This window comes from Cyclospora cayetanensis, unplaced genomic scaffold (assembly GCF_002999335.1).
Source record: "Cyclospora cayetanensis isolate NF1_C8 unplaced genomic scaffold, CcayRef3 CcayRef3_contig_4, whole genome shotgun sequence".
In the NCBI taxonomy this organism is placed as follows: Eukaryota; Apicomplexa; class Conoidasida; order Eucoccidiorida; family Eimeriidae; genus Cyclospora; species Cyclospora cayetanensis.
Genome location: NW_020312369.1, coordinates 124951 through 140234, shown reverse-complemented (window position 1 = coordinate 140234; position 15284 = coordinate 124951). Strand labels below are relative to the sequence as shown.

Sequence of the window (15284 nt, the reverse complement as noted above, 5' to 3'; positions counted from 1 at the left end):
AGTGTAATAAGGTTTAATAAGCGCCCGATTAAGGAGTGTTGCTGCTACTTGCTACTCGCTGTCTAATGCAGTTGTTGGGTGCGCTGGCGAAGGGAAACGTTTGAAAGGCGGTTGGCTACCTCGAGCTTTCAGAATCTCCCTTTAAAAACGAGTGGAGGCACTTGCATGCGCGCACGCAAGCAAGCAACCGTGGATGCACATGAGAGGCCGGCAGTGCACGGCCAACCTTGTTCATGTATGAATGCATGCAACAATAAAAGCAACTCCTAACGTCTTAGAACAATGTACGGCATTGCATGCTTTCCTACATGCAGCTCCGCGAAACAGTTCGCAAGCCATTTCCCCCTTCCACCCCTCAATCCCCTAGTCGGAGTGACATCATCACCTGCTCCAAAGGACTCCTAAGAGCCTTAAGAGCTACACCGCAGCCCACCTACAGGCGGCGCTTTCTGCATGCAGTGCAAGTATGACATATGTTTCTGACTCCGTTTTTTTGTAATACCTAAATGCATCGCTTAGAGGCTGTTTAAAACGAGTTCGCTCCTACGGCTGTTGTCTCATTTTTTGATTATCTGAACGACGTCTTCATCGACAAGTTGGTGTTCGCGTCCGACCTTTTGTGGGTTATGCTTAACGCTCTTTCCCCACACGATGGCCTGCTTGAACTCTTCAAGGAGAGACTTATGAATTCTCATGCAGAAGTCTTCCACCTTTGATCGGCTAGAATTCAGAATAACGGGTGCCGTGTAATCCGGAATCTGGCCCTTCGGCTTCGTGTAGACGCGAACCAGGTCGAGATACTCCCAGATCTTCTCGAGGAGGCCATCCAAATTTAGCTGAAAGTCGAAAGGCCATAACGGGAAGGGAAAAGATTTACAAAAAGTTCCACTACCTCGGACAAACACGTGATGCCCCGCGAAACAAGTGCACGACGCCACGCCTCATTGCAAGGTGCAGAGACACCCAGGCATGCGAAACGAATAACCGCATTCGACCCAGAAAGAGTAGACCCCCGATTTTAGAGCCGAGAATACATTTCCCCCAGATATCGCTGTACCCTTAACGCGCTTAGCGTTAATGATTTAGTGGCCATGAAAAGCAGAAACCGTGATCACACATGCACAGACCTGAAATCACCCCCGCACGTCATGAATGCCTCAACCTCAAACCCACTGGAAGAAACCACCTACCTCCATTTGCGCCGAAATAGGGACGTAGTGGGGGACTTGTTGCAGAATATCGAGTTCCTCGATGGTAATTTGATCTATTTTGTTTATTGCATACACGCAGGGAACGTATAGCCGGTTGCCCTCTATGACGTCGATCAATTCGTCAGCTGTGGCGTCGCAACGGAGAGCTACTTGGGCATTCATGATGCGGTATTCTTGGCAGATAGATCGAACCGTTTCTTCATCCAGGTGAGTCAAAGGCACCGTATGTGTGACGCTAATTCCGCCTGAAACAGGCAACTGGAGGCACTCGCAGGTGAATCGGTTAGCACAGCCAACGAACCAACAGCGCAACAATGCAGAATCAGAACACGCGCACGCCCCTGCCTGTTCTCTCTCTCTCTCTTTATGGTGTTATATATATATATATATATATATATATATATATATATATGTAACATTAAAGTGCATGCATAGAAAAATGCTACGAGACCAACCCTTATCCTTTTTTGTAAGAGATATATTTGGAGGTTTCTTGTTGAGCCGGATGCCAAATCCCTCGAGCTCTTTCTCAATGATCCGCTTATGGACCAACGGCTTCAAAACGTCAAGTACAATTAAAATGAGAGAGCACGTCCGTGCGACAGCAATAACCTGACGGCCACGACCCTTGCCATCCTTCGCCCCTAAGGAAATCCCAGCACACACACACACACACACTCGTATAGGAAGACAATGCGCACAAAGGTCATGCATCCACCCGCTGCAATGACATAATGAATAAATACAAACATATACCTACATACATATACATATATATATATCTTAGCGTGCAATAGATATCTGGCCTGCTGGCCAAAGTTGTCTAACTATTTGTCCATCTGAGACCAAGGTCGACAGTCAAGTAGCAAACAAGATTTCACGTGCACTTGCTGCTAACACGGGAAAGATACGGCAGTGTCTTTCAAAAAAGCAATCGCGCATGCAACTAGTGCCTCTCCTGCGCATGTTGCCGCTGTTACTACGGATTTTTGACATCATCACACGACCAACAAATCTGCCCAAGCCTTTCGTCTCGCTGTAAATACGCCCAATGAGCCCTACGCCGTCGACACACGAATCCCAGCAACACCGGCTTACCCTCGATGATCCCCGGCAGATCTAACAGCTGCACTTTGGCACCCTTGTACTTGAAGACGCCAGGAACACATGTAAGAGTAGTGAACTCATAAGCGGCAACTTCGCTGAAAGTTCCTGCAAAGGAGCAGCAAAGATAGCACATGGTTCGATCGAACGCAGCGGCGATACCCCCCAGAGGCAGCAGGGGTACACGGCAGTACCAGCGCCTTCAGACCTGTAAGTTTGTTGAGCAGCGTGCTCTTTCCAACGGATGGAAATCCTACGAGTCCGACTCTTGCATCTCCCGTCTTTGAAACATCGAACCCTTCCCCTCCGCCGCCTCCCCGCTTGCAGCTGCCCTCGATAAGCTGCCCCCTAAGCTTTGCGAGCTTGGCCTTCAGCAACCCCAGGTGATAATTTGTTGCCTTGTTCTTTTGCGTCCGCGCTATTTCATTTTCCACCTCGGCGATCTTCTGCAGCACTGTTGACATCTTTTCCAAGGCGCTGAGCCTTAGACTACCAAATTACCGACAGGCGCCTCCGGATACGAATAAGCCCACCAATGGTCAAGGCTCGCTAGGAGGCGCTGAACTACAGCAAAACAATGTACCCTGAAGCAGAAGCCGTAGCCTTCCCCCCAGAGAAAGCCCAACACATGAACCACGAACCTTAGCCTCGAGAACGGCCGGGAGGCCCCGTCACGTAGTACCAACCAACACGCAATGCCCCTTAGGAAGCAAAAAGCTTAACGAGAGTTTCCAACTACCAAAGTTGAGGGGTTTTTCCACGGTGTAGGTAGGCGCAGAAGCAGCAGCGCGAGGCGCCGTAGGACACCCCCGTGGGGCTGCATGCACTGGGCAATGCCCTCGATTGTCTGCTTCTTTTGGCTCGAAAATACGTATTTTCAGTGCGATCATGACGAGCGATCGTCATAAGAGCGGTGGCTCCACCATGGACGCAGACACCCGAACTCCGCAGGAGCGGCAGCCCTATCACGAGCACCATTTTTGCGAATGCCCTCTCCCCTTGCGTTTGCCTCCAGCCTTTTGCTGCGTGTGCGTCATGCCGGTTCTTTTAGAGCTTCAGGAGTGTCCTTAGCTAGAGGCTCCCAAGGCGCGACGAGGGGTGAAACATGCCCCTGGTGCCGCACTCACGTAGCATCTGTGAGCTCGCCAGCTCACTCAGCTGCTGCTAGAACAGATTACAGCTATGCCTCGGCATCAGCAGCTGCGGCAGCCTCTCCCGAGGCAGCTGGTCTCAGGTTCTCTTCAGCAGCTGCGGCGGCTGCTGCCGCCCCCTCTGGGGGTGATGGAAACCACGTGAGTAGTTTCCACTATTTCTGGAAGCCGCAGACTGGAGGCAGCGGGTCGGCTGCGCAGCAAGTGCAGCAGCAGCTGCAGCAGCTACAGCAGCTCGCAGCGGCAGCAGCAAAGCAACTGACGGAGTGCAGCACGCCAGATTTCTTAGCATGGGGACCTCGCGAGGCATCCCCAGAGCTTCGCACGGAGACTGCACCTGCAGGAGAGGCAGGCAAACACAGTGGCGGCAGCGACTACCAGCTGACAGCTCCCCCATTCCTCCTTGCAGCAGCAGAGGCGCATGCTTCGCCACTGTTGCTGAGGATTCGAGACCTCGCTCCTTCTCAGCTGCATAGCGTCATCCAGTCAACCGCCATTTTGCTGCTCCTGCAGCGCAGGCAGCAGCAGGAGCAACAGCAGAACCCTTGCAGCAGCCACAGAGGCACAACTCTAGAGCACCTCGCAAGGGCCGCCTTCTGCTGCTACGAGGATAAGCTGCATCTGGTTCCTTTTGCTGATGTAAGGGCATGGCAGTGTGACTTCTTCGCTCCTCGTGCATGCCTTCGACTGCACAGCGATGCAGCAACAGAAAAAAACCGCACCCGCACCCGCCATGAGACAGACTGCCTGCCATCTCTGCATTTTTTGTGATGTACATCGAGATGCCGCTGCGTCTGCAAGGCAGAACTTGCCAGTACAGCTGCATTTTCGGCATCCACTTTTGCTTCTTTGAAAGGTACAGGCTTGCAGGAAACAGGCATCAGTGCACGCTGTGGGTGGGGGTGGGGGTGCTACTGCTGCAGGTTGGTCGCTGCGCTTGGCTGGCTGCCGCAGTGTTGCCTGGGGGTGTCTCGTCAAATTTCTTTCCCCTCGCCGTGAATGCCAGGATGCATGCTGGCTTGTTGCGCGAGCAGAATCAGCAGCAGGATCCCCTGCAAGGGCAACAAAACGGCTTATCTCTAAACGTTATAGCGGATGCGCTGCATCCTTTCAGCCATGAGGCCTTGCGGCAGTCGATGAGCTTCCTGAGAGATCCGCTGCTCATTCATCACATCAGCAGCAAAGTTGCTGCGGCTCCTGGTATGTCTGGCAGCAGCAGCAACAACAACAGCAACAACAGCAACAGCAACAACAGCAGAAATGCGAAAGTTGCTTCTGCTAAGAGCATATGGTTTGTTTTTCTCAGATGCGCCGCGGGATACGCTTTTAAAGCTTCTGCATGTATATACTGGTATTCCGGGTATGGTAGTTGTTATTGTTGCTGCTAAAGACTGTGTTTTGCTCGAATTTCAGGTGGTGCTGTTTATTTAGGTGTTTCTGTTTCCGCTGCCACTCGCGTAGCTTTCGCTCCAACTGGTGCTGCTGGCCTGTTGGCTGATGCTTGTGCTGCTGCTGCTGTTGCTCAGAGGCACGTGATTTGCTTAGTTTACTGTTAGATCGCCTCGGGGGCTGTTTTGACGAACTTCCGGATGCGTGTAAGACCTGCAACTGCTGACGATCACCAGCTGTCTAGCTAGCTAGCTAGACAGCTGGTGCAGGGGCACTTTTTCCAGCCCCTAAAACCTTTTGCTTCGTTTGCAGAGCCTCTGTGCAGCAGCTGCAGGATCAGGCACTGGTAGTGTAGATGTACGTGTAAGTTATGTATGTGGATGTATGGGGAAGGGACTGCGGTGCATGTGCCGCAGTGGTGGCAGATCTGTGTTCTGCGGCGGGTGGCCTCCCCCCAATGAGTGCGGCTGCAACAGCGGTGAAAGCAAATTTGCTTTCCAGAGCGAATCAGTTGCATCCACAGGCTCTGGCGGAAGCAGCTGTTGCTCTTGCAGGTAGCGCAGATGGAGCTGTATCCCTGCGGCTGTTACAGTCGAAAAAAATATGTGCTTCTCGGTCTGCTTGCGGAAGCTGTTGCTCCCTCCGCTTTCCCTTGCGTACAGTGCGCTGGTAGTGGCATGCTGTCGCTGTTGCAGATCACATGAGCGCAGAGGAGCTGCTCAAGCTGTCGGCGTTGCTCCTGCCGGCAACAGAGGCACTGCAGCAACAGCAGCAACTGGCCCTCTTGCTGCTGTACAACGACCGCTGCGTTGCAGCTCTTCCCCTGCTGCATGCCCTAGAGGAAGTAAGTGCTTTTCTGCCTCTTGCATGAAGCAGACAGAAGGAGCGCAGCTGTGGGCCAAAGGCCTCTCTACAGCGGCTGCTGCGGCAGCTGGGGTTGAAGAGTAACTGCTGATGGTGGAGGAGTTTGCGTGTGGCGGCTGTCTGCAGCGGCTGCTGCGGACGGGAGCCTCGCTACGGGGGGAGTGCCTAGCGCTCTTGGCCGTTGCGTGTTGCAGCAGCAACAGCAGCAGCAGCGCTGTTTTGCGGCAGTTGCATGCAGTCCTCTGTGCAGCACTTCGCAGCAAATCCATCTCCATCAACGGGGTATGTGTGTGTGTGCGTGAATGCCTCCTTACCCTTCTCCTACTGCGGTTCATGCCGGGGAGCCCTATCATTTCTCCCTTGCTGGCGGTATGCTGTTGTTTCTTGTCATGCCGACAAGAGTTATTCTACTGTCCTCTTTTTCCCTGGACTCTTTAAATGGCTGTTGTCGAGCTCCGCCTCCGCGTTTTCGGACTGCTTTGATGCGCGCATGTTCGACTGCCTTGGTGGAAGCTGCGGCGTAAACGTGTGCGTTAGTTATGTTTTGCTGGCTTTGCAGGCGGTTGAATGCCTCCTGTCCCTCTCCATCGCAGGCTGGACTTGCACAGAGGCTTTGTCGCACTTGAACTGGCCTGAAGCTCTCATGCTCTGCAGTCCTCGAGCTGTCAGTACACTCGCGTGGGTTGCTGCTGCGCAGCGCTTCAGAGATCCTACGGCCTGGACGGCGCTTGCTGCAGCGTGAGTTTCTGGGATAACCGCTCACCTCAGCTGCTGGCCTTTCGCATTCGGGTTCTTTATGAGCCTCCTACGTTCGTGTTTGTTTTTTGCTCGATGTCGTGTTGTGAGAAACACGCGTGGAGGACCTGCATCCTCCGCCGACTTGGGCTGCTACTGCGCGTGCGTAGGACGTCCAGGATATTGCGGGGAGGCTCCCATGCCGTCCAGTTCTACGAGGCCTTTACAGCAGCGAGCATTTTGGGGTTGCATAGCGTGGATATGCAGCTACAGCCGCTGCAGCAGCAGCAGCAATGGCGGCGTGCTGCAGCAGCGTGGCAACAGCACGAGGCTTGGAGGGCAGCAGCGGCGAGAGAGGAGCAGCAGCAGCAGCGCGTCCCTCCCTACGGTCAATTGCTGCAACATTTGGGCATTGATTTCGCTGCTTCCGTTTCCACCAGCTTGTACACTGCTCCCTTCGTCATAAAGCCCCTCAACCTCGTCTTTGAGCCCCTCAAGGCCTCCCCCATACACTTAGTATGCCCCCGTTTCTGCCGATGCCATACTGCGGCTGCGCTGGATGCTACCTGATGATAGGAATTTTTCGAATCCCATTTCTGCGCATGCTGCCGCTTCGCCGGGCTTTTCCCCTGGCCATGACGCTGCTTCATTCTTACTGCTCGTCGGTATTTACCGGTGCCGTTTCTGCTGCCGCATGTGCACTTGTTGCAGGGCAGCGGTCTACAAATGGGCGAGGTGGCATTGCGTCATGGCGTGTGGAGTGCGCTGGGATATAATACGCTTTCCTTGATGGACAGCGAGTTTGAACGCTTTTGTCTGCATGCACCCGAGGTGTATGTACACCCCAGGGATCCCCTACAGCAGCAGCAGCGCCGTGCTGCCAGGCAATACGACATTCCTGCTGCTGCTGCACACCTTCAACAAAAAATAAACGCATGCAAGCCTAGACTCAGGGAGCTACAGCAGCAGCAACGACCGCGGAGCACCAGTGGTAGACACAGGTTGGTGCTGCTTCAGCACCAACGGGAGGATCATCAGGAGCAGCAGAAAAAGACGGCATCTGTTGTGAGAGTACCGGAGGGGCCCCTTAGGGAGTCGCCGCAATAATGACTCTATAATGTTGTTGAAACTTTATCAAAGAGACCCTATGTCACTTAGATAAAACAGGGCGATATGCGCATTGCCGTTCACCTGGTTGTGCACCATTGGAGCTGTCACTAGTAGCTGCTCAAGGGGAACTTCTAAGGGCTACGCTACCACTAGTGTTGGTCCCCTAACCGTTGTCACTAGCAAGCTTTTTACAGCGCAGCCGACTGCAACGCACGGCGGGGGAAGAGAGGGCGGACTGCCTTCAAGGTAGTAGAGTGGTTGGAACAAACAGCTGTACATCCGGCTGCATAGCGTAATCCCTCCATTGCCTTCCCTCAGTCCAGACTGAGCCAAAGGGCGCCATGTTGCGCGGAGCTCTTCTTAGGCTCGAGGCAGCCAATAATCAATAAACAACTCACAGGGAGCGAGGCAAGGGGCGGCCTCTTTCTCTGGCAACCCCTTTCCAGGGAGGGGCCTGTTGCTACGCGCGGATGGCGGATCGGAGTGCAAGACGAATGTTTTTCGGAGTCACCTCGACAACCTCTCCGGGCTGCGGCACCACAGGAAGACAGTGAATAGCAGTTGGTGAAGCATGCAGACGCAACGGCCGTAGTAGAGACAGCGTGTGTGCCTCGCTGACAGCGGTAGGGACAGCCACCACGCGCATGTGCGGCGTCGTCCTCGCGGCATCATCGGCATAATTCTCACTCCAATGAGGTCGAGCGCGCTATCCAAATTAATCTTGATAGGCGGTGCAATGCCCTCAGAAATGCCCTTAGTAGCTGCCCGCATGTTTGTCAGCTTCTTCGCTTTGCAAATGTTCACCTGCAGGCAAAATACCTTCGCTAGGCACGCCATCTGCTGCCTATTCTATCAGTTGGATGGCAAGACCTCCCTCCCCCCATCTGGATAGCTAGCTAGCAGTGAGCTGCTCGGCCTTCCGTTGGCAACTTCACAGGAATCATCTAGCGAGACTGCCGCCGTAAGGCAAAGCCGGATCGAATAGGGACGAGGGAACATATGCTTCTAAGGGCCTTTTAAGGACCAGTAGGAGCCAACCAACAAGGCTGTTAGCTCCTCTGAGTAGGGTGCGAGACATACAGGGAGGTCATTGGGCCGTTTATGTAGACCAACAAGCATGCCGGCATAGACCTCATCTCCAGGAGACACAAATACCTGCCCGCGTTCCTGCAGCGACAGCACCAGACATTTCAGCAGCAAGCCCACCAGCGGTACGTGAACTGTGCAAATCGTTGAGCTGGCTGCCATCAGCTGGACAGCTAGCTAGACATCAGCGTAGGAAGATATCAAAAGCGCTAGCCGTCCTCTGCTTCTCGATCAGCAGAGGTGTTCTAACGAAAGAGCAATGAAGAACGTTCTTTCAAAAACGCGCAACACACAAGAGAAACGGCATCGGGCTACTTTCGCCGCCGCATGCGTGTCAATACAACTGTTTGTCTGCTGGCCGGCTGTGCCAGCTCCGCATGTATACCTATAGACAGAGCGCTACGTAGCGAACTTGGTGATTCGGGGGCTAGCAGTGGTGGTTGGGAGCCGGTAGTGTGGCTCGAAAATCACCTGTGCATGCAAGATGCCTTTGACGGTTGCATTGCCGGCCTCTACTGCCACCAGGAAGCCGCGGTGTCTCTCTTGGCTGTCTCCTCCCTCCACATGTCTCTTCACGGCAATTACGTTGCGGCCAGGCCCCTGTTGCTTCTCGCCCTCCTTGGGCAGGCGCTGCTGTTGTTGCTGCTGCTGCAGCAGGATCTCCATTTCATCGTCCTCATCTAGAGCGCCTTTCTCGCTTCCTCCCGCTGCTGCAGCAGCCGCAGGAGGAGGGCCCCTAGCCGCTCGCGGAACGGGGGCCCCTTCAACGAGAGGCAGAAAGCCCGCGGGGGACGAATGCAGCAGCGCTGTTCCCTTCGAGGCCTCCATTAGGGCAGCCTTCAGGCCAAAGGAGAAGCGAGTGGCTACACGGAAGAACAGCGTGCTGCTACCGGTGCTGTCGCTGCTGCTGGACGAGGAAGACTCTCCAGTCGCGACCTCAGTCACTGTTCCTCGCCTGGAGATGCGCAGCAGACACCACAGGCCAGTTGAACATGCAGGGGATGCGGCAGCCGGCCAGGAAAGCGAGACGCTACTCCCAAGCCGTCGATTCCTGCGGGGGCCCTACCGCTGTGGGGCCCCTGCGCAGTCAGGAAAGAGGCCAGAATACTGAAAAGCGGCGATTTCGATAGGCCAACACTGCCACAGAATAAGAGGCAGCTAGCTAGCTGCGCACAGAGGCGGCCAGGAAAGAGGGCCACGAAGGCGGCCTTCGCGCAGCGGGAGGAGGCTCCCACAGGAGAGTGAGGCAGCAGCTGCTCCCATGCGGCGGCAGACACAGACGGCAGCAAGGGCAGACACACCCATGAAGCGCAGGTAGGCGAGCGATAACAGTATGCATCAAGGCGTAGAAGCCAAGGGGAGCTACAAAGCCGTTCACTGACTGACCGATTCTGAATTTCCCTTAGGGCAGGCCCTAGGCCGTCCGCGGCGACAGTCAGTTCAAAATCCTCATAGGGCTCCAGCCATTGTGTGCCATCCCACCTAAGGCCACACGTCAACACGTCAGCGCTACAGAGACACATACAGGTCGCCCTTCCGGCTAAGGCCCCTTTCGCAAGCGGCAAAACGAGCAGCTTTTCTGGCTCAAGCGAGCCTTGACTGAGTATATTTTTTCGCACTTGGGAAGAACGTCTGGAGCTGCAACTGCCAGCTCGAGGCCCTGTCGCCTAAGGCTCTCGATGAGAACTGCAAGGTGCAGGGGGCCTCTGCCGCTCAGGCAGAGGCCTCCGGGGCCGACTGAGACCCTTGCTGAGACGTCGCTAGTATACACACCACACACCACATGCCACATGCCGCTCGGCAGCCTGCTGCGCACGCGTACCCGGGGAACTCCTGACACGGGGCCGTACCTATGGCGAAAGGAGCTACTACTACTTGCACACGCAGAAGCATGTGGGGGAAGACTCGGCAGCGTTTTTTTTCTGTCTGAAAATTCCTTGTGTGTGGCTGGTTGGAAGGGCCTAGCGGGTCAGAAGGGTCGCGTGTGTGGACAGGAGAGAAGGGTGACCCTGCAGAAGGGGGCCCCTCCTGTTTGTGCGTGCGGCGTGTTAGCAGGAGCAAGGGAAACAAGGCATTCAGGATGGGCGCTACACATGAGAACTGGAAAAAGTAGTACTTGCGGATAAGCGTCCTGAGCCTGTCTCTAAGACCCAGGATGGTCGTGGGGGCACCGCTGTCTTTCCCTGCGAGGGGAGAGCCGTTCGGCAATAGCAAGACAGACACTGTAGGGGATTCGGCCTTGATGGCGGATAGAGGACGCGGGTTCTGCGGCAAGAGTGGCACAGTAGGCTAGTGGTGGTTGCGAGAAGCAGAGGCTTGGCAGAGACGCAGGAGAAGAAAGGCCCACAGAGAGCCGCAGCATGCGCGGAGTCGCAACACAAGCAGGAGAGCCGGCAGCAACTACGAACGGCGCTGGTCGAAAGCAAGCTGGAACGGAGCAAGCACGTTGACGGGAATTTCGCCCGTCTAGCTGCACTGGCAGCAGCAATTAAAGTAAACGCACAGACGGATGCCTCAGCGTACCGCAAGGTCAACAAGGGAGTCGCCCACCCGAACCTCCTGCGAGAGGCCTCCCACAATCAGCAGATCCCCGTCAAGGGGACCAGGTGCCCCTTTCTGCTGCTGCTGCTGTTGTCGTTGCAGCAGGGCAGGGTCGACAGGCGTCAACTCCAGCCCCTCGTAACGATATACCGCAGTGAATGTTGCTGCAATACTCGCAACAGCGGCAACAGAACACCACCACGCGTCGTGCACTTTCTTTGCACGAGCTTGCCGCAGCAGTCCAGGCACTGACACCACTGCAGCCACGGGAAGAAAGAAACCCTTCGAAATAAGCAGGAGAGCGCAACCCGCGGAAGCAGCAGGCCCCATAATCTAAACAGTGCCAGCAACACGGCAGAGGCAACATTTCTGCCAGCAGCAGTATCTACAGACAGACACATACACAGAGAGGCAGAGAGAGACAGACAGACACACACACACACACACAGACAGAGAGACAGACAGACAGACACGCACAGAGGGACAGACAGACACACAGACACGCACAGACAGAGAGACAGAGACAGAGACACAGACAGAGAGACAGACACACAGACAGACAGGAACACTGAAGGCATCTCAAGTCGCAAATGAGCAGCAGACGCATGCCAAACAACAGAGCGCACCCTTTTTGGGTGGCTCTTCGGGAGCTGTCGCTCGGATGATGCCAAGGGGTGTTCCCGGGAGGAGGGCACCCCCCTGGAGTTTTCCGAGGGCCAAGCGACCCCTAAAGGCGTCTTCTTCAACGTGTGCTACCTGAAACTGCAGGCTGCTTGCTGAGCCTGATGCTTCTTTCGCCACAGCCGCGTTGTCTGCTGGAAGTGAGGCACGCGGACTGAGGCGGAAAAGAGCAGAGACGAGGGGTTCCATGGAAGGCCTTAGAGCTCCCGGAGAGTCGCCACTCCGACGTTGCAGCGCTGACGTGTAGACAACCTGCATACATCCGACAGGGGGTGCGACGCTCGCCACGTGTAAAGGCGTTATTGCAACCAAACAAACAGCGTCCACAGACACGCACAACAGCCCCCGTATTCAACGCACGTGTCGAGCTACCCGAAGAAGACGCTGGAGGAAAAGAGAGGACAGCGAGAGAGAGAGAAAGAGAGAGAAAGAGGGCCTCTCTGGGGACAGCACCCGCAGCATGCAGCAACACAGGTAGAGACACCAACGCCAGCAGCAAATGCAGTCGGGCAGGCAGCGAGCGACAAGAGGAGGCGCAGCGCCAGCTGCAGCAGCACTAGTAAACAGAGCATGGCGAGTGACCTCAAAGTCCGCTTGGTCGTCCGAGGCGTTGAGCTGCAGGAATAAGTCGAATACGCGCGACGCCACCTCCCTGTGCGGAGCATGCATGCATGCATACACGCGGCAGCAGCAACACAATCAAACGCTTCAAGAAAACAAGTCGATTACAGCCTGCAACCTGTGCTGTTACGTCCAGAAAGCGGCAGCACACTCAACAGACAACACGCAACATCGGAGCCGCCACACCAGGGACCTGCTGCTTCAAGGAAAAAACGCAGACACAACGCGCTTTTTGGCAGCATTCACAAGCAGGTGCAGTGCAGCTGTTTACTCCGGCTTAGCCGTCGACCTGTCCACCTTGTTGATAGCCACGACAGCTCGCAGTCCTGCCTGAAGTGCCTTCTGCAAGACCACACGCGTCTGCGGCTTGGGACCCTGCAAAAGACAAACGCACAGATACACACAGAGAGAAGGAGCGGTTCCAGGAGCTTCGGGCCAGACAACAAACGCACACAAACAGAGGGGAAACAGAGAGAGAACAAGAGACAGACAGACAAGCAATTATTCAGATAGATACATTTATACACATATACATACATACGCACATAATATATATGTATATATATATATATATATATGTATACAAACACACACTTACATAAACACACACACTTACACACACACACTTACACAAACACATACACTTACACACACACTTACATAAACACATACATAAACACATACACTTACACACACTTACACAAACACATACACTTACGCACACACTTACATAAACACATACACTTACGCACACACACACACGTGCACACACTTGCACACACTTACACACACTTACACACAAACATGTACACACACATTTACATGCATACACACACACACACCCACCATACACGGGACCGCGCAGCTCCCTTCCTTTACCGCGTGTTGCATGACTCTCATTAGTCGCAGTAACAGCAACAACTACAGCGACAGCAAAACAGCAGCAGCAATAGCAGCAGCAGACCTCGTTTGCGTCTACAACCAGAAGGATGCCGTCTGCGAGGTGCATGACGCGCTCCACTTCGCCTCCAAAGTCTGCATGACCCGGTGTATCGATGATATTGATTCTTCCAATAGTGTTGCTGCGGTTGGAGGCGTCAAGAGGGAGAGTGAGCGACGCCACTTTGGCTCTGATGGTAATTCCTCTTTCGCGCTCGAGGTCCTCCCTGTCAAGCTGCCTCTCCATAGTCTAATGCATGCATCAAGGAACGTGTTGATGCCCAAAGCACACCAAAGCACCACACCAAGGAAGAGAGATTCGAGGTTACATTTTTAAAAAATCGTCTTCCTGCTTTCCCTTCGACCCGCTATGAGCCCGCCGTCGCTATATACGAGCAGTCTGGCGCATGAAGATCTGCGAATGGCTACACCATCTGAATATCGCTGCCTCGTAGAAGGGCAGTTTTACTGAGGTGTAGCACTCTGCGGAGGGGCTTCCCGCTGTGCGTGTGGTGGCTTACGGGCTTCCTGTGCTGTTGCTGCCCTTGCTGCTGCTCTGCCGCGAAGGCCAGCAGCGCGTCAACAAGCGTTGTTTTCCCATGGTCGACATGAGCCACGATGGCAATGTTGCGTAGTGGTGCTGCCTCGCTACACTGCGATGCTTCCCGCTGTGGTGCAGCTTCCGCCGCTGGCAGGGGCGTTCGTGGAGAGGCTGCAGAGCACGTGAAGGCTATTGCCGAGCGAAAAGGCAGCTGCCGCCGAATAGAGTGGCTGGGACTGTTGGTCTGGCGAATCTGCTGTAAGAAGAAGGCGCGGGGGGGCCCCCAGGGGCCCCCCCTTCCCTGCCTGGGAGGGAGAGCCTCTCTGTACTGCTGGCCTTGAAGACACCAGGCAGCAACCCTAAAGGCGGGGATCCAGTGAGGCAGCAAAAACAGCAGCAGCAGCAGCGACAACAAGAAGAAGGAAAAGAAAGGCTGCTGCCGTAGCATGGCTGCTACACAGCGACGAGTCCACTCGGGAACGCCCAGTGCCGTCGCCTCTCCTGCTGTCTACTTCGCGCTGCCGTTGCCGTCTGTGCTACGCTGCGTGACGAGAAAAACGCCACTAATAATGCTATTCAGAGGTCGAGGAGGGACCAGGATGCGAGCAGCAGCAGCAGGGAGCATCATCGGCACGCGGAGCATGAATGCCTCGAGACATCCATAGACAGACACACAAACGCAGATACACATACACACACCCCACACCCTCACGGCCTCTGTCGATTCAAGCTCGTACCCCCAACAGCTGGCTTTAATTTACACACATATTAGAGGCTGGAAGGCAGAATTAGAGGTCTCTATGCGCAAGCCCTCATGGAGGCATGCGTGCCTACGCGCAATCGGGTGAAACACTTCGGCTGCAGTGCGCGGGTTTCTCTGACGTGGATGCTGTAGGCCCCCTTCAGCGCGAAGTGTGTATGTAAACCCGCTATTTCTGGCATGCCTACACTCTCTAACAGGCATTGTTTTGTTCTTCGATTGTTCTTGTTTCGAAGTTCTAGGGGAATAAACGGGAGCAGCCGCGTGGGCTTTCGAGGGAGGCCCTCCGAAAATCGCGGGCTGCTCGCTATGAAGGCGCCGCGTCGCTGGAGTGCACATATATCGTGTTTGCGGCTTTTTCTCCCTTAAACGAGAATTTTCCTGTGCGGGAGTAAGTACTTCCTGCTCACGTCTCCTCTTATATGGTGCTTTTGGTCTTGCCTTGCCAGCGTTTCCTGCAAGGGCCTCCAGGATTCCAGCTAGCAGCATCAGCAAGCAGTAGCACCAGCAAGCAGTAGCACCAGCAGGCAGTAGCACCAGCAAGCAACACC

At 54.8% G+C, this 15284-nt stretch overlaps 3 protein-coding genes across 3 annotated transcripts; 1 reads left to right on the top strand and 2 right to left on the bottom strand.

Annotated features, from left to right (window-relative positions):
* Positions 1-557: 557 nt before the first annotated feature.
* On the bottom strand, positions 558-2779 carry LOC34623236 (developmentally-regulated G-protein 3). Its single transcript, XM_026334289.1, has 5 exons — positions 2482-2779; positions 2310-2435; positions 1667-1855; positions 1191-1456; positions 558-836 (listed from the first exon to the last, which is right to left on the bottom strand). Exons 1-5 carry the CDS (start codon positions 2777-2779, stop codon positions 558-560), a joined length of 1158 nt encoding a protein of 385 aa, XP_026190074.1.
* Positions 2780-2892: 113 nt separating this feature from the next.
* Positions 2893-7561, top strand: LOC34623237. Its single transcript, XM_026334288.1, is given in 8 exon segments — positions 2893-2934; positions 3084-3271; positions 3331-4105; positions 4390-4625; positions 5249-5699; positions 5846-6095; positions 6687-6970; positions 7166-7561. Coding segments are annotated over 8 exon segments (2622 nt in total).
* Positions 7562-8024: 463 nt separating this feature from the next.
* On the bottom strand, positions 8025-15222 carry LOC34623238 (putative elongation factor TypA-like SVR3, chloroplastic). The gene is made up of 14 exons (XM_026334287.1): positions 14812-15222; positions 13954-14274; positions 13458-13682; positions 12765-12868; positions 12455-12524; positions 11818-12124; positions 11174-11448; positions 10767-10915; positions 10270-10410; positions 10037-10132; positions 9122-9701; positions 8645-8731; positions 8252-8368; positions 8025-8093 (listed from the first exon to the last, which is right to left on the bottom strand). Exons 1-14 carry the CDS (start codon positions 15220-15222, stop codon positions 8025-8027), a joined length of 2952 nt encoding a protein of 983 aa, XP_026190072.1.
* Between the last annotated feature and the right edge of the window lie 62 nt (positions 15223-15284).